The sequence below is a fragment of the Dysidea avara genome, chromosome 13, assembly GCF_963678975.1.
Source record: "Dysidea avara chromosome 13, odDysAvar1.4, whole genome shotgun sequence".
NCBI lineage: Eukaryota > Metazoa > Porifera > Demospongiae > Dictyoceratida > Dysideidae > Dysidea > Dysidea avara.
The window spans coordinates 546,788-570,937 of NC_089284.1; the positions used below are offsets into that span (position 1 = coordinate 546,788).

Consider the following 24,150-nt stretch of genomic DNA (forward strand, 5'->3'; position numbering starts at 1 on the left):
TTAGCACGAGCCCGGACTAAATATCTATGGTGGGCCACGCGAGACTGGTAAGGCAGTGCGGCTCAGTGCGGCTGCATACTGGTAGCCTGGTTATTAATTAAATCAGAGTTAATAGAAAACGCGCCCCTCTATTATCTCTGATTAAATCATTCTTGTGATTTTAGCCTACCGAAAGTAGCTCCAACAGTTGTCCAACGATGGCGGTGGCGAATACGAACTTTGAAGCCGACTTCAGCTCTCATATTCTAACGGATGTAAATGAGAGTGGAGCAGAAAACTATCGCGGAGGGCCGGCAGATGTTATTATAATTGATTTGTGCTGGAAGGGTAGGCGATATGACGGTAAAAAGTTGCGGCAGCCAATAATCCTGTCCGATTCTTCGGCAGAAAACTCGAAATGCATACTTGCTAGATTCTGCAAGGAAATAAAGTTATTGAGCCAAATGAAACATGACAATGTCGTTCTGTTTGTTGGGGTGTACTGTTATAAACCTAATGAATCTACTGTAGATTCCTTGACGTTACCAGTGTTGGTCATGGAGAGGATGCCATTTAGCTTAACTCAATACATCAACGCATTCCAGCACATCCCAGAAGCTGACATCATTGATATTATGTGTAATGTAGCTACAGGATTAACCTACCTGCATGAAGACAAAATGGTTGTCCACTGCGACTTGTCTTCAAATAACATTCTTCTCACTTCAGGTTTTTCTGCAAAAATCGCTAACTTTGGATCAGCTCAATCAACCAACAAATCAGGGGTGTGTCATTCCACTACTCATTTGGTAATGCAACCTGGTACTCCTGATTTTATGCCCCCTGAGGCATTAACAGATCCCCCTTGTTATACGGTGTCGGTGGATGTGTTTTCATTTGGCTGCATTGTTATTCACCTTACAACATGTCAGTGGCCCACACCAGTAGGTAACTTCTACGAAGTAAGTGAACTGGATCGTCGACAAAGTTTTATTTCCATGATGGGTGATTCCCATCTGTTGCTACCAATTGTTAAGCAATGTCTTGGAAGCCAAGGAAAGCGACCAAGTTGTAAGGATTTATTATTGTCTCTTGCAAACAGCAAAACCCCAAAGAAGTAAGTTATAATGTTATTATTAGGAGCTTATATGTACCTGATGTTATACACCTGAAACCTATATTATTTTGCTTATGACAACCTGGACTAGCGACAACAGGAACATGAGAAGCCGCATGCTAACATGCATACTCATTATATCCATAAAAATCCTGAGAGCCTGGGCATATGGGCGTTCAAAGGTGCCGCTTGGTGTTTAACTCACATATTTCCTGGGTAACATCATGGGAGCACGGTTTACTCGTTGCTTTGATGCCCAACCAGTTTAAAAATACAATACGCTTTGACTTACTATATTAACTTATTGACCCAATAGTGAAATTAATGTAGTACAAGCTTCTAATAGTATCTGATGATCAATTGTGGTTTTAAAAGCATGGGCTGGGCTAATAATCATCACAATGTAGTCAGTCTAGAATGCTAACAATTATGGGATTCCTTTTGTTAAAAATTATAGTCAATTTGTACTTTTGTGAGTTGTTTTACCTGCAATTCAAACTACCAATTTTTTTTAGTAAGTATAGTGATCAAGATTTTATCATATAGTACAGTAGTACTGTATATTAGGGATCATGGAGGTTTGGGTTTTTCTGACCAGAAATATCCCAAAAACCAGGTTCCTAATACCATTCTGGTGCCTTGGCAGTATTGGTCAACCAAATGGCCTTCAGTATGACCCTAAATGCTTATGGTAGCTACAAAATATTTATGTAATGGAATTTTCTGACCAACTGCCTGCCTGCCTGCCTGCCTGCCTGCCTGCCTGCCTGCCTGCCTGCCTGCCTGCCTGCCTGCCTGCCTGCCTGCCTGCCTGCCTGCCTGCCTGCCTGCCTGCCTGCCTGCCTGCCTGCCTGCCTGCCTGCCTGCTCCTTCATAAAAGTAAGGGTCTGATGAAATACAGATACCTTATCATTTCAAAAGAAATTCAATTAGACAGAGTATGTAACTGCTTGTTATGTCAGATGATTGCCCTTCAATTTGAACAAAAGCATTGCATTGCCAAGGCGATTTGTTTGTGTGTGAATGTCATTGGCACGCATTAATTGGCTACCACCTAATCTGGGCAGTAGAAATGATTTAGTATCTGTATTTCACCAGACCCTTACTTTTTTTGCAAGGGGGCACGTGGCAACAAACTACCTGCCTGCCTGACAGCTAAGGCTACAGACTTGATTTGTTTTTCACTGTTTAATGTCAAGATGTGCCTTTTGTATGTAAAATGCACGAATCATGAGATTACCTTTGTTTTTGCTGACAGCCCAAGGTGTTGATTCATGGTAGCGCGATGCAGGCTTCCTCCTTGTAAATGGGAATCATCTGTATTTTCCGTGGTGACTGGGTTGATTGCAGAGGCGGGTGAAAGCAAAGTGGAGTGGCCACTTCACTTTCAAGTCAGTAATTAATAGTTGTGAAGTGCAAATCATCTGTATTTTTTTGTGGTAACTGGATTGATTACAGAGATGCTTCCCCTACTGTTCTTCATTTGTAGTACTGTGTAACAGGCTTAACACAGCTGAAATGAAGCGGAATGGCCACTTCACTTTTAAGTCATTAATTGATAGTGGGGCGCATGTTCAGATGAAACATTAACTCTGGCACTATTCTTTCTTTTGATGCAGTATGGGTAGGTTCACCAGTCATAACAATAAGTAAACAAACTAGTACAAAGAAAAATTAGGAATTTTAAGTTGGATTAGGGATCATAGGGGATCACCAATCCATGTTCACTAGTATATTCGCAGGTGTAGACGACCTCCCTTGTTTCTGTTTGTTTACTTTTTTTTGTTGTTACATTATTATGACTGATGAACCCACGCACACCGCATCAAAAGAAAGGATGGCACCAGAATTAATTTTTTTCATCTGAACGCGTGCCCCAGCTATCAAATACTGCTTCAAAAGTGCAGTGGCTATTATTACGCTTCGTTTTCAGCTATGTTCAGCCCGTCACACAGTGCTACAGACAAAAAAAACAGTAGAATAAGTGCCTCTGCAACAATCCAGTCACCACGAAAATATGATGATTCACAAGCCCCCAACTATCAATTACTGCCTCGAAAGTGTAGCAGCCATAGCACTTTGCTTTCAGCTATTTTCAGCCCGTTACACAGCGTTACAAACGAAGAACAGTGTTAACATTGCCTCTGCTATCAATCCAGTTACCACGGAAATATGGGCAATTATTTACAAATGTACTGTAGGGAAGCCATGCATCGCGCTACTGCGAATTGACACCTTGGACTGTCAGCAAAAGAAATGGGACACAAAAGAGGACAAAGGTAATTCCATGATTTGTGCATATTGCAGTATGCCAAAAGGCACATCTCAGGACAAAGTAACGTCGAACAGTGAAAAATCAAGCCCATAGCCTTAGCCGTTATCGAGTTACACTTGCTTGAGGCAGTTAGTCAGTAGAAAATTCCGTTTTTTAAAATTTGTAGCAATTTATTGGAAGCCTTTAGGATCGTACTGAAGGCACTTTTAGGCTTGGTTATACCTAACCAATACTGCCAAGGTGCCAGGATGGTGTTGTAAAGCTGGTTTTTGGGTGAATGTTTTGGCCAGAAAAACCCAAATGTCCATGATTCCTAATATACAGTACTACCGTACTGTATGATGCTAAACATACCTGACCATATTGAGTTTCTAGGCCATATTCACTTTTGATTGTTGGATATAAATTCTCAACTAAAGTTGCTGCGTTTCATATGGCTCTACAATTTCGCTTTTTTCATTCACTTTTTAGATTTGTTTTGTATTGTACTGTATCTGTTTTTGTATCTGTTATTGTTTTATATTATTTTTATGTATTTTGAGTAAGCATCTTTGTACATGCTATGTACCACCCTGTCTTTCTGACAAATAAATGAGCTTAAACTGTGAAAATAGATTTTAAATACATATATACCAGTTAATTAACTGCAAATATTATAACTATCAGTGCACCTATGTAAAATGTAACTAGCTGGTCATCTCATCCTTACCGTATCAGACACACTGAAATTACCAAAATACATTAATTCAACATCCTAATTGAACAATTATTTGACCTTCCCTGGTCATTTCAACTGATTTAATTCAAATGCCTGTCCTGGTTACAACAACCTTTGGATGGTCATTTCAACCAAAACTTCTGTTACTCATGGAGGTTGAATGCTGGATCCATTTGGATTTTATATGTACGTATCCACGCATTACCCAAACAATTATTTAGTGATTAATAGACATAAGAGGTTGAATGTGCTCTAAGCGCTACGTAAATTATTACTCTTAATTGCATCGTTTTATTTTGGTATTTCACGTGATCCTCAATAGTTGCAATACAAAACTGAAAAACAACAGGGTTCACTGGGGTTCATTACGTGTAGATATTCAGAACATGCTTCACGTAAGCTTCAAGGCAATGCACTTTGTTTTGTAGAAGGCACTTGAATTCTGGGTGAAATAGAATGAGTTGCAGTTTGGTGTATACAACTTCACCAGACCTGTCACATACGTATTCTATAAACAGAACAACGATGATCAGCTGCATTACGCTGAGATCGGCATATTACCCTCAATAAAACGATTTTTTGCGTAATTTGTTTTAGTGGCACTCAAAGCATGCCCAACCTCCTCTAATTAATAGAATAGCCTACAACTCTAAAATTAAATCCCATAATAAAACTAGTCAAGGTACACCGTATCTTTAAAGTCTTGAGCAAACCACTTTCCCAGGTTATTTTCTGGACAATATGCTACTGTAGTTGCTAGTTAAACCCTGAGCAGTACCATTGAACGCCCACTCTAAAGTGATATACATATTTTGAGGCTCTCACTCAGTTTCCCCAATTCTGATTAAGCATAGGGTAAATCTTGATCATGACAATCACAAAAGGATGAAAGCTTTGCGGATTTGACAGTTGAGTAGCCACACTCAAATGTATTCAAATGTTTACTGACTGAATGCATGACTTGGTAGTGACTGATAGTTAATACTTTTAATGGGCTTCTGCAGACATTTCATATGGTTTTATTAAATTCATTAGATTATTGCTACTGTACATGGAATCTGTGTCTTCAGTTTCAACATGGTACTATATACCACATATGCAGTATAACTATTTGATGTGCTGACCAATAGAAGATACGCGTGCCAAAGACATTCTAATAAGCACGTGATCTTTTGACGGTGAATGAAGTACGAATTGATTCATAGGGTGGACAGTATCAGTGCTTTGCGGTGGTTTCTTCTACCCAGGAGATAGTATAACTGGCAAGTGAAAATCTACCCATAGTTCTTACTGAGCAGTGATTTCTTCTACCTAGGAAGTAGTACAACTGGCGAGAGAAAGCCTGCCCGTAGAATTAGTGGTGAGTTATATAGTCTGAGTCACATTTGCTACTCATACTTTTACATGGAATTTCCACAAAATTTTGATAGTCGTTCACCGTCAACTTTTTTGGAAACCACCGCCACACTATTTTAATTAATTATTTTTCTTTTAAATAATATAGTGTGCATATCCTCTATTGGCAGCACATATGATAGTTATACTGTGATGGTTGTCTATAATAATAATAAAAAGGGTATGCTGTCTTAGTGTGTACAGGCGTAACAGTGCAAATAAATACCCAAAGAACATTCAATTAGAGGAAACCTTAAGGCTAGGTCAAACAAAAGCCATTCTAAATAATTTGGCTGTCTCCACAAGTTAATGTTTTTGGATATATACTAGTGTCTGACTGTCTGATAATTTCCTTACTTACAGCACCTAATTCTAGAAACATAAACAAAATTAGAAATCAAAATGATGAAAGGTGTCATCATACAGTATGGTAGTATTGTATATTAGGGATCATGGAGGTTTGGGTTTTTCTGGCCAAAATATCATCCAAAAAACCAGCTTCACAATATCACCCTGGTGCCTTGGCAGAATTGGTTTGGTATACCAAGCCCATAAATGCCTTCAGTACAACCCTAATAGATTGTTACAAATTATTCAATGAAATTTTTTACTGACTAACTGCCTGTCTGGGCGTAGCTACAACTAAGGCTATAGGCTTGATTTTTTCATTGTTCGATGTTGCGCTGTCCCTAGGCATGCCTTTTGGTGTACTGCAGTACGTACAATGCATACATCATGGACTTAATTACCTTTGTCCTCCTTTGTGTCCCATTTCTTTTGCTGACATCCCAAGGTGTCAATTTGTGGTAGTTCGATGGCTTCCCTACATTTGTAAATCGTCCGTATTTCTGTGGTGACTGGATTGATTGCAGAGGCACTTCTCCTACTGTTCTTCGTTTGTAACACTGTGAAACAGGCTGAACATAGCTGAAAGCGAAGCACAGTGACCACTTCACTTTCGAGTCACTGATTGCTAGCTGGGACTTGCACTTTAGAGTCAGTAATTGCTAGCTGGGACTCGTGTTCAGACAAAAGCATTAACATAGGCGCCATCCTTTTTTTGATGCAGTATGCATGGGTTCACCAGTCATAACAATGTTACAAAAAAGTAAACAAACAAGTGTAAGGAAAATTAGGAATTTTAAGTTCAATTATATGTAGGAGTTATAGAAAAAAAAGTAGAGGTCATCTACACCTGCAGATGTACTAGTGGTTAATCCCTAATGGGTATAGACTGAAGTAGAAATTAAACAGTACACTAGAGATGTTTGCTGATGACTGTAAGCTTTACAGAATTATCCAAACGCCTCAAGATGTCAAAATTTTACAGGAAGACCTTAATTTTATCTCGAACTGGTCAAGATTTTGGTTACTGAAGTTTAATACTTTGAAGTGCACTGTGATACACTTAGGTAGAGGAGTCCATAACACCTACACCCTGTACGATCAGGCCTCAGGAGCTCATAGTCAGCTAAAATCTACAACAGAACAAAGAGATTTAGGTGTATGGATCACACCAGACATGGGCTCAAGTCTTCATTGTCACAAAATTGCAAGTAATGCTAACCAAGTATTGGGAAGACTGAAGCGTAGTTTCAAGAATAGATCAGCACCATCATTTACACTGCTGTACAAAACTTTAGTCCGACCGCATCTAGAGTATTGTGCCCCAATCTGGAGCCCTCATTTAGCAAAGGACATTGATGTACTAGAAAAGGTTCAAAGAGGGCTACTAAGCTAATACCATCTATCTCTACACTATCTTATGAAGCTGGACTTCAAGAACTAGATTTGCACTCACTTTTTTGTAGACGACAAAGAGGAGACCTAATTGAAGTGTTTAAGATACTAAACTCATACTATCAGATTGACCCAAAAGATATCTTTACATTACAACAAGACAGTGTGTTACCATGCAGGGGCCATCAAATGAAACTTTTAAAACAAAGAATTAGCAGAAGCATTGGTCAACACTTTTTCAACTTTAGAATAGTCCAACAATGGAGTGACTTACCTGACGAAGTAGTTCTGGCAAAAACAATTAATATCTTCTTTCAAACACTCACTAGGCCAATATTGGAGAGAAACTGGACATGGACATTGTCAAAGGCCTTTGGCCTATTAATCAATTTTGTATTTTAATTGTCCATTAAATAATAATAATAATAATAAATGATTAATTGTCCACTAGTATATCTGCAGGTATAGGTGAACTCCCTTATGATCCCTAATCAAACTTAAAATTTCTAATTTTTCCTTACGCATGTAAAGCTAAACAAAATGCATAAGGATCATTACAATTTGCAATTGACGGTTCTGAGATTTCAGCTACACCTGGACTATTAATTTTATCTGTACTCTGCTTTCCACATTACTCCCTTGTTTCAGTACCTTTTGTTGTGATGACTCTAAATAAACATTAATAGTTATGACATATGATATGTTGTGACATAAATCCATGATGCAATATTATGTATTCATATTATCTGCATATTATACTTTCTTGAACATGTTGGTTACACTTACCAAAGCCTAGGGTACATGATTGGAGGACGGCCCAGAATGTGGTAAAGTGAAATGCCTTAGTACACAGCATTCTGCATCAACATTGTAATCTCATCATTATGGCTTTTATGCAATGAGCAAATGTAGTGACCTTGGAGCCTCGTGTTTGGTTTCTAATTAATGACTCATTCAGTTACACGCATGCATGCCATAAATAATGCCTACCACCATAATAATACATATAGCATTTCCTCCCCTCTAAACAACTACAACATTTGAGGGAGTTTTGAGAAAAATTACAACAATTAAGAGATAAATCCAATCTCTTCCTAGTGGTGGGACTGAATTGCTTCTTTACATCTACAATAACAAAGGTAGCTGAAATTACCCGACTTAATCTTGATGTTAGCTTGGCATTCCCTAGCAATTGTGAGCAGGGATTTATCATACTGGAACAATGAAACCAAAGATGGCTGCAACTCACAAACATCTGCTAATTGCTGCTCAAAGATTGACAGTGGGATTGTGGAACGCTCTGCCCCAGGATCAATTTCTATCTTGATCGGGACTGAATTGATATTTTGATCGGGACTGAATTGATATTCACTATGAGTAGGAACTTGCTTGTTTGTGTACCCAACTGTAGGAGGTTGTGTAAGTAATCTGCATCATCGCTGGAGTCATCACTGCTGGGGACATCCACTTTTTGTAAGGATCCGATACCTGGTGGGCTTGTCATGGTGGTCTGAGGGCTGCCGGGCACAGCACACTGAGGCTAGATGACCAACCTTCTGACAGTTGTGGCACTTGGCAGTTTTATACCTGCAGTGTGTCAGTGGGTGACCTGTTCTGCCACAGCGATAACACTTGGGTTTGGCAGACATCTTGTGTAAGCCTGTGCTTGATGGTGGGTCTCCTGTTGCTTCAACACTACGCAGTCCACCACTTGATTCAAGGTCAGTGTGGCAATGCCATTAGGACAAACATGGTCTGACCTATCATTGTTATGAAAAGGGCCTTCTTTCTGGTTTGTCTAGCTTCATCTTTGTCCATTATTTTATTTGCCTGACAGTAAAACTCGGAACGTTGATGAAAATCATCAACAGTTTCTTTAACCCTTAAAGGCGCATAAGCCACTATAGTGGAAATATAAAAAAATTCACGGAAAACGCATGTTGTTTTAACCAAAAACTGTTTCATAAAGGCCAAAGCAGAGGCAAGTATCAATGTAGAATTGGTTGCACCATTTAATCCCAAAAAGGTTACAGTCTTCTGGTTACATTGAGATGAGGCTTCAGATCTGTCATTGCCATCGAGGCACCCTTTCTTACACTACTACAGAGTAGTGAGAGTATAGTCTGTCATTGATGCTGGAGCCATGGGGCAGATAGGTAATTAATTGGATGCCAGATGCCATCATGCTTGGGAACCAAACCCAATGAAAATTTGAATTTGGAAAGGACCCAAACTGTGAGTTCCTTCACACTCTGTAGTGAATAGTGATGTTAGCATTCAGCATATCAGCTTGTTGGAATGCAGAGGCAGAGCTTTCCCCAGTAAAATAAAGTGGAGCGGTAAAACTGTCAATATGCTACCAACATCAAAGTCAAATTTAAATTATTTACATCCTTTTTACCACATCATAAGAGTTTTGAGTAAAGTAGAGTAGTTGCTCTTTAGGGAAGCCCCTGCAGTGGTGAGATTATTGCTAACTGTGGTCTGGTATGTAGCTGTGTTGAAGGTTGTGAATAAGTGTTTGTACATATGTGTGATCAGGGTGTAAAGAAAGTTTTTGAAGAGTGTATGCAGGTTGATTGGGGCCCAGAGCATAGTTTTTAATTATTGTACTTCTGGTAATTGCCTTTGGTTGATGTTCTTTAATAAGATCCGGTAATTACTGTGGGAGGTGCTCTGTATGAATGTGCAGCAACTTTGGGACGTTAATGCATGAAATATGCAGTGGTTGCACAGCTTCAGCAGCTGTCACTACAAACAATACAACTAACACTGCTACTTGCTGGAGTGGTAGGTGGTTTTATTGAGGGTACTAGTTTGGGTGGGGCTGCAGTTAGGTGTAGGCTAGTAGCAAAACAGCAGTAGCAGTAAGCATGGAGTCCAGTTTAAGTTGCTGGGCAAAGCCTGTTGGTGGCACCATCAATGGATGGACGGTGGTGCAGTCGCTGATGGGTAGGAGGCATTTCTTGGCTAGAGGTAGTCTGGCAAATAAACTGATTGACCAACCACATGAGCTCTGTGGAGTAAGTGGCAGCAAGATACTGAGTTGCTGGGTCAGTGACAAGATGACAATGTGCATGCTATGGCAGCAAAAGATGTGTTTGGTCTTGTTAGCGATACTATGGGTAAGGTAATGAGCTGTGATATGACAAGCTGCAGTGGAGGCTGGAACCACTGGTTGCCATTGAGATGCTGCGTTGGCTCCTTGCTGTTGCGACATGGGGTTAGTTATGTGCAAATGTACTTTGGCTGTTAGTCTGATTATCTGTGCGATAGTAGCCTATGTTACAGAATAACCTGAGGAATTGGTGTTCTCAGCATGATGGGCTGCTTTTCAACTGATGTTGCCAGATAGAACTGTGACTCCAGTAGTTCGTCAGAATCTTGCTATTGATAATAATGATGCATGGTGCACTTGACCCATTACTTCAATACTGTTAACTAAGTAAATAATATAAACAGTATGTATAATGGAAATTTACAGTGTAGTAGATTTCCATCATTATTAAATGCTTCCAAGTGTAAAGGTTTTGCAAAAGATAGCCAGCCCAAATTCTGTTGTGATATATGGCATAAAGATGACATTTGTAAAAGTTTCTATGTCATATATAGCATATCTACTATACATCTCTGACTTTACTTTCTTCACTTGTTTTATTTTCAGTTGAAAAAATTTTTTTTTTGGTTAATATTACGTAAATAATGCAATACATGCATACATACTTAATACTGAAATATGTTCGATAGGAGAGTAATGAATGGAGATCAGATGTGCATGGTCTTTAAAATGATCAGAGAAAATGGTATGAAACAGGCTGTGGAATACTTGGTTACTATCACTTCTAATCCTTCTTCATTGGTCCCTGTACGAAGAGATTTTCGTGATGTTGAATCAGGGGATCATCTTGTTTGCAAGACTACAAGTGGATGGAATGTACATTTTTATGTAGTTGCTATCCTGGGAAAAGGAAAAATCCAGATTGTTGGTACCTTTCTTGAAGGAAACGAAGACCCATTTATAGAAGAAAGGCTAATTTTTCGACCTAAGAAAGCTGAGAAGTTGAAAATCAGAGAAAGAATTCTTCATGAAGCTCAGGTATCAAAGCATAATGATATTAAAAAGGTGTTATATAGGAATACAAGCCACTTTGCTGAAGAAAAGGCACGTTTAGAAATGTATAGAGTACAAAGGAGTTTATATAACTTTTTAGATAACAATTCTGAACACTTTGTTACTTTTATAAAAACAAGTATATCTACATGTCAAACAACTGTAGAGATAGAAAATGTTTTAAAAAAATTTATCTTTGTAAGTTCTATTGAAAATAACAACATGGAGGCATCAAACCATGCTATTGCAAGTGGTAGTTGGGCTTTACTACTTGTAGCTTTCAAAAATATTATTGCCATTCCAGAGACTGCGACACCTGCTAGACTTGCAGTAAGGGAAGTTCTTCAAGCTGATGATGCAGTGAAGGGGGCCAGTAAGACTGCTGCGCTTCAAGCTACAAAATACACTGTTACAGAAACAATGAAAAAGGGAGGTCAGGTTGCCGCAGTTCAATACGGCAAAGAAGTAGTAATGAAAGGAACAAAAATAGGTACTGTTCAAGCTAGTAAAGGCATAGTCAAAGAAGTTGTCAAAGGAGGAAGTAAAGGAACTACAACTCTAGCTGCAAGCAACATTGCCAAAGAAGTGGTTAAGGGAGGAGGAGGCAAAGGAGGTACAATTCAGGAAACCAAGGGTGTAGTTAAAGGAGGACTCAAAAGAGCTACAACTCAACCAAGCAAGGATGTAGTCAAAGGAAGAGTCAAGGGAGCTACAGCTCAACTGAGCAAGGACATGGTCAAAGGAGGAGTCAAAAGAGTTACAACTCAAGCAAGTAAGGATGTAGGCATCAAAAGAGCTACAACTAAAGTAAACGAGGACGTAGTCAAAGGAGGAGACAAAGAAACTACAGATCAAGCTAGTAAGGGCATAGTCAAGGGGGGAAACAAAGGAACTACTGATCAAGCAAGCAAGGATATAGTCAAGGGAGGATGCAAAGGGACTACAGATCAAGCAAGCAAGGACATTGGCAAAGGGACCACAGATCAAGCAAGCAGGGATATAATCAGGGAAGAATGCAAAGGAAGTACTAATCAAACAAGCAAGGATGTATCCAAGGGAAGATGCAAAGAAACTACTGATCAAGCAAGAAAAGATATAGGAGACAAAGTAACTACAGTTCAAGCAAGCAACGATATAGTCAAAGAAGTGGTCAAAAGAGAAAGCAAAGCAACTACAGTCCAAGCAAGCAAAGATGCAGTCAAAGAAGTAAGCAATAAAGGTACTGCAGGGGAAGGTGTGGCCAAAGCAGTTGCAAAGGGAGGTGCTATTCCTCAGGAGGGAACAGCTACAGAAGCAGATAGTAAAAAATCTGTGGTTAATGCTGCCAAGGATACAGGTTCAATGGTTCTAGTCCAGCCACTCTCAAAAGAAATCCTAAAAGAAGACAAAACTTCAGTCACCCAAAATGTTACAGCAGTGCAGCAAGATGATGATGTAAAGGAGAAAAGGGAAGTATCCATATCTGAAACTACTAAAGATTCATCCAGTACGATTACTCAGCAGGTTTCTGAAGAAGTAGTTAACCAAACAGCAAAAAATGTCACCAGTACCACTGCTAGAAATACAGCTGCAGTTGCAGCTCAACATACCCTCAAAGCAACCGTTGTTGCTCAATTAGCTGTTGAAGGTGCTCTGTATTCTGTACAGATGGGCCGGGCCATATATAAACATATGAAAGGACAAATGGACCAAGAAGAATTTGTGGACTACACTGTGAAGCAAACAGCTACATCAGGTGGTAGTGCAGCTGGAGGAATTAGTGGATCACTAGCAGGTGCTGCAGCTGGAGCCACTTTCGGGTCTATTTTTCCGATAGTGGGCACAGCTGTAGGAAGCTTAGTGGGAGGTGTTGTGGGAGGTATTAGTGGAGGTGTAGGAGGTAGTTTTCTTGGGAAAGAAACTGGTAAAGCAATAACATCAATGTGGAAGGAAAGTAACAAATGGCAAGTTGATATGCAGAATCCTGGAAACATTACAACTACTTCCAATGGTGAACTTGTTGTGCTAGATAGCTCAGCTTCACAAGCTTTCATATTCAGCAGTGGTCTTTCATTGATAAAAATATTAACTTTTACTGGAGAGGGTGAAATTATTAAACCTGAAGGTATCGCAGCAAGTGATGTCATTGCAATCAGTGACAGAAAGAAGCATGTTGTGAAACTGTTTACAATTGAAGGAAAGTACCTATCAACTATAGGCTCCAGATTAGGAAGTAAAGAAGGCCAATTCGATTTTCCACTTGGTGTATGTTTTAACAGCAAGGGAATACTGTATGTAGTAGACTGCTGCAACTTTAGAGTACAGGCTTTTGATACTAAGAAGAACAATGCCTTCTGTGGCATAGTTGGCTCTGAAGGATCTGGTCCTGGACAATTTCAGCATCCAGAGTACATTGCTATAGACAGCAGTGATCATGTATATGTGACTGACGATGGCAGTAATTGCATTAACATGTACAGTGGAGATCATCATTTGTTTGTATGTAAAATTGATTGTAATAGACCATGTGCCATAGCACTTACCCTAGACCACCATTTGATAGCTGGTGATCGTGAGAATAACTGTCTTTACGTGTTTCACCATCCTCATGAAAAAGGCTACCTATTCCAGTTAACTAATGTGCTTGGAAGTAAAGGCTGTGGTAGAGGTGAATTTAATGAAATATGTGGTTTAGCTGTCAATGAGCAAGGTACTGTCTACATAGCAGAGAGTGAAAACAATCGTTTGCAAGTCCTAGGAACTAGTATTTGGAGAAAAGCTATGTTGGAGGCAGCTGCTCATGAGAAGTTGTAATACAGTAGTTACTATAAAACATGAAACATTTCATTATCTACATTTTTGTATATCTCACCCATAGTGTAATGTAGATACAAACATGACATTTTATATGCTGCAGTCATTTCAAAGTTGGTTTACTAATGTATATATTCTGACCATTTACTATGTAACAGTTTTCTGTAAACCAAAATGTGTGAAAATTATAGTGTGTTGCACTAGTATCTGATGGGCTAACAGCCCTCAAACTGTTACTCGTCGATATTGCCAGGCATTGTGCAATTAAACCTTAAGTGGTGCCTTTGAATGCCAAAGTAGTGTGATATATAAAAATGCAAGTGGCCTTTTAAAAATTGTAGTTGACAATTTTATGTGACTGATGAAATCTTGCAAAAAGCAGTTGTTCAAACAAGGAATATTAAAGCTCTTAAACTTGTTTCCAATTTTTTGGCTAAATTCTTATTTCTGGACTTGGTACAAAATGGCAACACAATTAGAGTGTATCGTACAAAAAAAGCACCAGCATATATTATACATATGACATGGTATTGTGATGGTAATTGTAGGACCTAGTTCCATTGGACCATTTTTGTCAAACATGGAAAATATATTAATGCATTTGACAATTATAAATAATTTCCAATTAATTTTGTTAATTTTTCAGCCACACAAAACTTTGCAATATATATATCATGACCATAATATATATACTCCATCTGATGTTACCAAAATTTGAGAATTGTCTTGTGGTTGCATAATAAATATTTGACAAATCAGACAATTTATTGAGTAATTTGATAAGAAATAAAATTGTGATGAAATGGTTCAATATTTGTGTTGTACCACCAAAATATTACGAATTTGAAAATTACAAGAGAATTGTATTTTGTCAAAATTCCCCAATAAAGTTTTGAAGAACGATAAATGTTTACCTGGTACCTTCTATAGCAGGGGTGGTTAGGTGGATCCAGATGTGAGGGGGGAAGGCAAAATACATGTAAGTAGCTATGACAGGGTTTTTAAACTTAATCATTTCAGAGTGAACTGCAACATACACTCCAAACTTCATTCTGTATAATAGCTATATGCACTCATAGCTATGATGCATTGTATCCATGTGCACATCACCCGTAACTATAGCAGTGAATCGTAGTAGCAGCTAGAGCTGAGGTGTCTAAGCATGTATAGGTCCTATAAAGTTGTAGAATAAACTCCAAACAGCAGATTTTGGTGTGTAATTATTTAGGCAACAATTGAATTATTCAATATACATGTTAATGAAACTATGTAACCCTTACACTAAAAACTGATCATGAAGTGTCCCCCCGGACATCAAAATGTACCAATATGGACACCACTATCACCAGTGATGTCTGTATTTGGACACTTCAGCTTTTACAGTGTAACAACAATCACCATAGTATTGCAAAGTGTGCACATTGCAGGAGCAATACATATAACTATAGGTATGTGAAAATCAATACCTTATTTGCAGTGCATTCTGGGAGTGACAACACTGATGAGGGGCTAACTGCCCTTAGTACTTAATATACTTAGTAAGCACATAGGAATACTATTAGTGATGGTCAATATTGCACTAAATACACAAATGGAAAGATTAAACATTATTGGATGATAAGACATTCATGTCATTAACAGCACAACTGATATCATACAAAAAAATTTAGTTCTGTTTGTGTTGTATGTTATGGCACTACAAAACTGTAATGTTAACAAGTTCCATTAGTTACTGTGGACAGTTGGGGTATATTGCAGTAGAGATTGAGTGAATCAGGGTTCATCAGTGCTCCTCTCTCATTCACCTGATCACCAGCTAGTATCTTCTTAATAGCCACCTCAACTTTCTTGCCATTGGTAGTATACTGGATAAGAAACATATCATTGTTATTATTGAGGAATATACACAGCATCATAGTGGTATGACTGTTCTATTAGAATGTATGTATGACTGTTCTATTTGATTTGGGACCATCCTGTACTCTTATATTGGGATAGTTTTGAGATAGCTCTCACTTTTTCACCTGTGATATTAAGTGCAGAAAAATCTGTTTCAAGAGTTTTGCATTATATTTTTAAACTGCTGCAACTTTCCAACTATTTTTGAAAAAAAAAAATTTAATAAGGTATACTTTGTACCTCTGGTAAGACTTTTCTGAGTGCCATTAAACTTACTATATTATGTGGATATTCGGAAACTGGGTATCACATTTGGTATTGGTGTGGAAACACATAACAAAAGACTACAATTTTAATCTAGTAGAACGACCAAATGGTCAAATACTCTACTAGAACTCATTTTGGTGAATTCCATATGTTGCACTAACATACATACTGCAGTATGCCAAAAGGAACGAAGCAATATTGGGCTGAAGTGATGTCGAACAGTGAAGCCTGTAGTATTAGCTGTTGTCGAATTGTGCTTATCTGAAGGCATCATAGAAGTCAGTCAATAGAAAATTCCACTAAATAGTTTTAAAATGATTATTTTGCTTAAGGTTAGCAATAAAGAGCTCAATACTTTTGCCCTCACACAACATTGTGAAATCCAAAGCCATAACAACTTTTCATAGCCGGAGATCGCACATGGTCTATACCTTGCATAACAGATCGGAAAGCCTTATTCTTTGTATATGGCAGCTGGACTTTCAATTGACTGCCTGACAACACACTTTTAGGTAGGGGGTTCCCTTCCTTATAGATACACCCCAACTAGTTTTGAGCTGAATTTTACAGTTATTTACAATAGTATCGTTGTGGATTATTTAGTCATATAAAAGGCCTTTCTCTGTGTGCTTGCTACATGTGTTAACTCACTGGTATGTCAGCTATTTCTAGGATTACACTGGGAACATGTCTTGCTGATAACTCCTTCCTAATTGTTGATTTGATTTGTATTACTAAATCCTCTGTGAATCTGTGAAGAGTACAAGACCCATTTATTGTTTACACATGCACAATGCTATATACACTGAGTTCAAATATTTAATATGGTTGTACTGTGCATATTTAAAGCTGGATATTTTATTAATTAAGGGCAGTTTCCCAGAGATAATTGCGTATACAATAATAGTCAGGAATTAGTCATTTTAAAGTAAAGTAGTCAATTTCCAATACAACAGCACTGACCACTCTTGTAAAGCTGTGTTTAATAATACATTAGGGCTGGCTGTAGATATCTACATTTAAAACATATAAAGTTTTTCTTTCACTTTGCAGATAATTCCCACCATACACTTACCTGTAAAATAAGTGCAATACAAATCTGTTGAACATTGGAAGTATACACGGTGTATGGGTAACAATGGAGGGATTTTCTTACAATGCAGTGACTATTAAAGTACAGTACAACTATAGCTTTAGGAAGGTGTTGCAATGTTTACATATACATACCTTCCTCCTTTTGCCATCTTCACAAACAATATCACTCTCTCATCACCATCCACTTGCTGGCCAACACAAACACTGTCTGAGATATCTGATAACTTTTCCACTACAGAAAGTATTCACAAGTACTGTAGTGCTACTATGAACTCACCAATGTCGTACAATTCTGCTGTACCAAATCGAACCCCACTTGGATTAAGTGTACCATCACTGTGTATAAAGAAAATGTGTGAGCTCTATATCAAAATGTTGAATGACAGGGCTAACACAAAGGCTCAGCTGGGTCAGTGAGGAGCCAGTTATCTGAGGCCCACTCTAGATACTCTAATAAAGCAGTCACCCTAATACAACAGCCATGTTCATTTACTCTAATAGAACAGTCACATGTGTACACCTGTATATTATAGTCATTTGTTGTTGGCATGTCAACCATCACTCATATAATATCTTGTTTCACTACTGTAGTTTTTATTGCTTGGATTCTTACTTTACTTTTTATATTAATAATTTTTAAGTACACTAGGCTATCACTTCCAAAACTGTCATTGACACATACACTGTACAAGATGCACCTGGGTCCATGGTACACTCCCACACATGCACAAACAGACAGAGAAGTGTGTGCACCTTCTTCCAAGCATAAGGATTCCACCAGTATGAGAGTTGATCAAGCAGTAGTCACCATGATGCCAGATTCCTATTGGAGAGTACAACCACAACACAATACTACATCATCTGTTCCTGTACATCATGAACAAGTGATACTTAATAAGTTAACATATGACATTTTACCAAACAATCTTTTCCCACCTGGATATTTGGAGAAGTATGCCTTCCTATATTTTGCACCATCTGGATCATTCCAGAAGTGAGAAGGCATGGAAGGGAATGGTCTTGTACACACCAGCTCTCCACTAGCATCCAAGACAGGCCTCCCTGTTGGGATATAATAAATTTATATTTCACTGGTACGTACGGTACAACCTGTAATTAGAGCATGTAATAAGATTACATGTATGTTAAGTAATGTATGTACAAAATTAGATTCTGCTAGAATTAGATTCTGCTAGAGCTTTGTATTAAATGCCCAAAACACTGTACTTGTTAGAGCAATAGAGAAGTCACAATATATCCAGATCATCTTACCCTCTTCATTCCAGCATTCCATTGCCATCCCCAGATTTCTAGACTGGATTTGACCACGGTACACTGGTACGGTTGGATTTTGCCCAGCAAAGCATGAGATGATATCTGTCCCACCTAACAAAGTGAAATACCATTAGTCCAACATCTGTGATGAGAAGTGTGCATTTACTACCTAAGTCTCTTAGATCTGTAGGTTAAAAAACCGAGATGAATTACAGAACTTTGGGTACAACAAGTAAGGAATACTGCATCTCTGGGTATGTATATGTAACACTCCAGGTTTCTCATGACTTCGCTGTAGTAGCTACAACTTCTAATTCCCCTTAGCAACAACTCATTATTTAAAAGAGGGTGGGACTATTGCATGGACACGCACATGACATCACCCGCATTACATACATATGCGCAGGGCCGCCGAGAGGATTTAGGGGGCCCAGGGCAAATTTAGAATGTGGGGCCCTTATAACCCATAATTTTCAAACAGACACAAGAACAAGCTTGGCTAAGTAGCTACTAGACTACAACAAAAGCAAACTAGCTACTAACTGATAAGCTTATTAATAGTTTTAGCATGCAAACCAAGCTAGGGGGTATGCCCCCAAGGAAATTTTTGAAAATTATAGACTCTCTGAGATTGAATAAGAGAGCAGTTTTACTAGAACAAGCTTAGCTAACTCTAGCTACTAGGCTACAAGCTACCATATAGTAAAAAACTTTGGCAGTAAAAAAGTGTGATGAAACCCCTCTGTTGAAAAAATTTGCAGAAAAAAACTTTGGCGATTGAAATACTATTCGCCAAAGTTTTTACTCAACGGTACATAAGGATAACGACAAGGTGTTAACTCATCAGTTAAGTAGTGTAGTAAGTGTATAGGTAGCTAGTATTGTTTTTGTAGCAGTACTTTTGTAGCTACTGATCTAACGACATGCTAGCAAAGGCGTGCTTCACTACCTCCTGCGATACTGAGAGCAATCGTATTCACTTTATCAGTAGCAGAGGTTATCACGTATATCAAAGTATTTGGCCAAATCCATCGCGAGACGATGTTAACTTGTATCTCAGAGTACTCAGTAGGGTGGTGCCGCTCTAAGTGCTTCGACAAATTAGTTGTGTTTTTTGAGTAACCAATTTTAGCACTGCAATTCAGCACTTGGCAAAAACAACACTGTTGTCTTGAATCCTGCTGTTGTCGTCTGCTCAAAGGCGAAGTATTTCCATACTTTACTTTTTGCTCCAGGTAGAGGTATGAAGCAGTGATGATGAGTTGGTGCCTGGCTTGTTTCAGTAACAATTAAAGTACAATCAGCACTTTCTGCTTCTGCATCTTCATCATCAGAATTTGCCTCAGAGCTTGCCTCGTGGCACACAGACGTTGACATTTTATTTTCACATGTGATTTCGTTATATCACGTACCTGGTATTGATACTCTTGTACATAGTATCGTATTGTGACACATAAAATTGTATCGATATGTATTGCAGATCCCTATTAGGGCAGCTTAAGTTTGAATTTTACAGCAATCTTTCTGCCAAATACATACCACCTAGGAAACTTTTGTACCCTATGCCAGACTGATTTTTTTATCAGTTACTATGACTGAATATTTGCCTGAATGCTGTAATAGGGTGACTGTTCTATTAGAGTATCTCGATCTTATGTAGAAGTCACACTGTCTATATATAAGATATATTACGAGTAATGGTTTGCTGCCATCATAGATAATAGGGGGGTATATTATCTATGTTGCCACTGCTCCACTGGATTGCTATGGATCTCATTGAGTAGAGTTTGGAAGGTATCTCTTATACTGAGGCTTCTTATATATCTTCCAAGTCTACAGGGAAGATTTACACTGTTGTAAGTTTATTGTAGCTATGTGTGGATAAGTACTGTAGCTATGTGGCAGCTACTACTGTATGCAGCCCCTGGGGGCCCTTACAAAGTGGGGCCCAGGGGAAAATGTCCCAGTTTCCCCTCCCCATTTATAGTGTGTACAAATAAGGCTATCACACAGACAGACAGACGCATAATCTCACCACTGATGGAGCCAAGGAGAAGATCAGATTTAACACAGGAATAGACATAGTCATAACTGTGTGGCATTAGTGGTGACCCAGTGGAGAGGATTGTGTGCAGGGAGGCCAAACTATGAGTGTTGACTGTGAAGAGAGGAGGTTAAGATAACAAAATATTGCATTTGCAAAAAACAGTCATTCTTACTAGGTCTTAATTCTCTATCCTCTAATGTGGCTATCCACTTAGCACCAGTGCCAAGGATGGTAATACTATCATCAATTAAAAACAAAACAAAACAAAACAAAAAAACACTGAAACACTAGCTATTTAAAATAGAGCACATAAATGCTCTATATACAGCAATACCCATAATCCATGCAAAAACAGCCCAGTTGTACAAAAGGTACAGCAAAAAGTTGTGGAATCAAAACCAAGAAATAGCAGCAATAATGTTGGTACTGGCATTTTTTTAAAGGCCATACAGCTTATTAGTTATTGTACACTTTAAGAAATAAGAATCAGTGATACTCTAACAGAACATATTTGCTGATATAGAAAATAAATTACTGGATGATGGAATAACTGCAACCTAACTATTAAAACATAAACCCAATAATTAGTAGCATAATTATCCAGTTAAAGAATTATACAGTACATGCACTTGATTATGTAGCACAGTTACACACAGTAAGCACTACAGCCACTATAGCAGTGGCTGTAGCAGTGATGATGTGGTCACCAAATAATACAAAGCCTCTGTAAACACAATATACATTACCCATAGCTGTCTATAAGGTCCCACAACACGGAAGGGGAAGGAACAAATGGTGATCCATCATAGAGGACCACAGTGGCTCCTACTGCTAGTGAAGTTACCAGCCAGTTCCACATCATCCAGCCAGTCTGAGAATGGATAAGCATTGTTATTGTTGGATAATATCAGTTAGCTTACAGTTGTGTAGTAAAGTATCTTGTCATCTCTTGTCATGTTTCCTTGTAAGATGTGCTCCTTGAGGTGTTGAATAAGTGTACCCTACACACATCATACCAATAATGGCATGAACAGCACCCAATGCAGCTGCAAAAACTATTTACTACCCATCATGTATCAATCATCTATTGTACTAGAATATGAGGTGTAGAATAATACAGTAGGGTAGAAATTTTCTTGGCTTGATATACGGAACAGCATGCAGGTCATTAAGTAGTTGATGATCACACAATACTCACCCCTGCAGTATGCACCATACACTTGGGGGTACCAGTAGTACCAGAGGAGAACATGATGAAGAGTGGATGATTGAATGGGAGCTGTTCAAACTGGAGCTCAACATTGTAATGTGATCTGGTGAAGTCTGACAAGAACACACTACAAGAATAGAAATAATATACTATACATAGAGGTACAAGAAAAATCTGTATTTACAGTACAAGATTTAATGTTGAGCAACCACAAAGTGTAAACGGAATTTACAAGTGATTTCAAAGTACCCAGTGCGCAAGAATAGACAATTTTTCATACTGGCAGTGGTGGACTGGTACTTACAGGATTCAAACAAAGGCAACGCAGAAACCACACAAAAGTACTTCAAAAAGAGCATCATTTTGTGACTTCAAAATAAATGCTCACAAATTGGGTTTAGGCATATCCATATCCATACACACATGATGTGGTACACGCATGATGTACCATTACAAAAAACTCTCACAAACACAACTTGGTATGCTTATGGCTCATAATGACCTGTTAGGAATAGAGGAAATATCAATGTCTTCTTGTATCATACAGAAAGGCATCACTATCACCTTCTCTAGCTCTGGCAATTCTATAGGAAAAGGAACAGTAACAGTGTAATACTTAATAACTTGCGTCATTACCTTTTACGACACTTCGAAGTTTCTCCAGATGATCATGTTGTTTGGAGTTATATCGCACAGCCTCAACTGAGAAGATTACTCTGGGTTTGATCTGGCTAAACCTGCTCAGTACTCCCTATTAATAAAATTACAGAACTGCATTATTCATGTACAGTATAAACGTAAGAACTGGAAATACTTACAGAAACACCAAAATCAGGAGATGTTGAACTCCAAATTGCACCTATGCTAGATGTTGCTAACATTGCCTCTACAGCTAATGAACAGTTGGGTAAATATCCTACAAAATATACAATCTAGTGTGCAAGTATTGTATTGGATTATAGCAGTCATTACCAACTATCCTGTCCCCTGGTTTAATTCCAAATCTTGTCAGAGCTGCAGCTATTACACTTACTCTTGTGTGCAGTTCTGCAAATGTTATTTCCTTGGGTACATGGCCTTCACCTAAAAGTGGACAGTGCTAACAATGTGTGTGTGTGTGTGTGTGTGTGTGTGTGTGTGTGTGTGTGTGTGTGTGTGTGTGTGTGTGTGTGTGTGTGTGTGTGTGTGTGTGTGTGTGTGTGTGTGTGTGTGTCTGTGTGTCTGTGTGTGTCTGTGTGTGTGTCTGTGTGTGTGTCTGTGTGTGTGTCTGTGTGTGTGTGTCTGTGTGTGTGTCTGTGTGTGTGTCTGTGTGTGTGTCTGTGTGTGTGTGTGTGTGTGTGTGTGTGTGTGTGTGTGTGTGTGTGTGTGTGTGTGTGTGTGTGTGTGTGTGTGTGTGTGTGTGTGTCTGTGTGTGTGTCTGTGTGTGTGTGTGTGTGTGTGTGTGTGTGTGTGTGTGTGTGTGTGTGTGTGTGTGTGTGTGTGTGTGTGTGTGTGTGTGTGTGTGTGTGTGTGTGTGTGTGTGTGTGTGTGTGTGTGTGTGTGTGTGTGTGTGTGTGGGTGTGTGTGTGTGGGTGCATGCATGCATGTGTACACAGTAAAGGAAACACTCTTCATACCACATTCAATTATAGCTGTTCTTTTGTCTTTGTACTGTAGCATGTTCTCAGCATAGTTCAGCCTGCTGCCATGAAACCACTCAGGGACCTCCTCCATACTCCTAGTAGTATCCACAACCTGTGAGAACGGTGTGGACTACTCTAATACATAGAAGCTGTACCTGATCATAAGGCTTGGAGTGCAAAATGTCGGCAAAATGCCAAAATTCCTCCCAGAAGAGGTCATAGTTATCCACAGACCAGAGGTATAATTCCTTGTAATCTCCTAAACACACAAAACATTCTAATAGAACGTTCACCAGAACAATACCAACGCCTACAGGCAATTGATAAGCAGATCTTACTTAACGTTAACTTATGTCTAGAATTAACTCGCTCTCTTAACATGTCGATATTCGTCTGCTTCCCAGACTTGGGACACCACATCATCTTAGAACTGTCCATGGCGAACTGTTTAATACTCGGACGAATGAAAGGTTACTTCTTGGGTCAATGTTTATCTAACGTGTGCTTTAAAAGGTAGGCCTATATAGGCTAATGGTTTTAAGTGCATCAACTGACCGAGTATTGACCTTTTTATCGTGACAAGGCAGCACTTAGGTCAACAAAACAT

The 24,150-nt window shown here is 38.7% G+C and overlaps 2 protein-coding genes across 2 annotated transcripts; one reads left to right on the top strand and one right to left on the bottom strand.

The window, feature by feature from the left end:
* The first annotated feature begins 138 nt into the window (after positions 1-138).
* Positions 139-14,334, top strand: LOC136242404 (uncharacterized). Its single transcript, XM_066033825.1, has 2 exons — positions 139-1,096; positions 10,972-14,334. The coding sequence occupies exons 1-2, from the start codon at positions 198-200 to the stop codon at positions 14,126-14,128; spliced, it is 4,056 nt and encodes a 1,351-aa protein (XP_065889897.1). The 5' UTR covers positions 139-197; the 3' UTR covers positions 14,129-14,334.
* Positions 14,335-15,722: 1,388 nt separating this feature from the next.
* Positions 15,723-24,150, bottom strand: LOC136242414 (acetoacetyl-CoA synthetase-like). Its single transcript, XM_066033835.1, has 20 exons — positions 24,099-24,150; positions 23,882-24,047; positions 23,699-23,802; positions 23,538-23,655; positions 22,894-23,004; positions 22,740-22,837; positions 22,558-22,672; positions 22,424-22,505; positions 21,910-22,048; positions 21,632-21,712; positions 21,458-21,582; positions 20,884-20,948; positions 20,700-20,822; positions 18,662-18,775; positions 18,326-18,451; positions 18,143-18,212; positions 17,667-17,725; positions 17,522-17,621; positions 16,946-17,045; positions 15,723-15,993 (listed from the first exon to the last, which is right to left on the bottom strand). Exons 2-20 carry the CDS (start codon positions 23,979-23,981, stop codon positions 15,841-15,843), a joined length of 1,983 nt encoding a protein of 660 aa, XP_065889907.1. The 5' UTR covers positions 23,982-24,047; positions 24,099-24,150; the 3' UTR covers positions 15,723-15,840.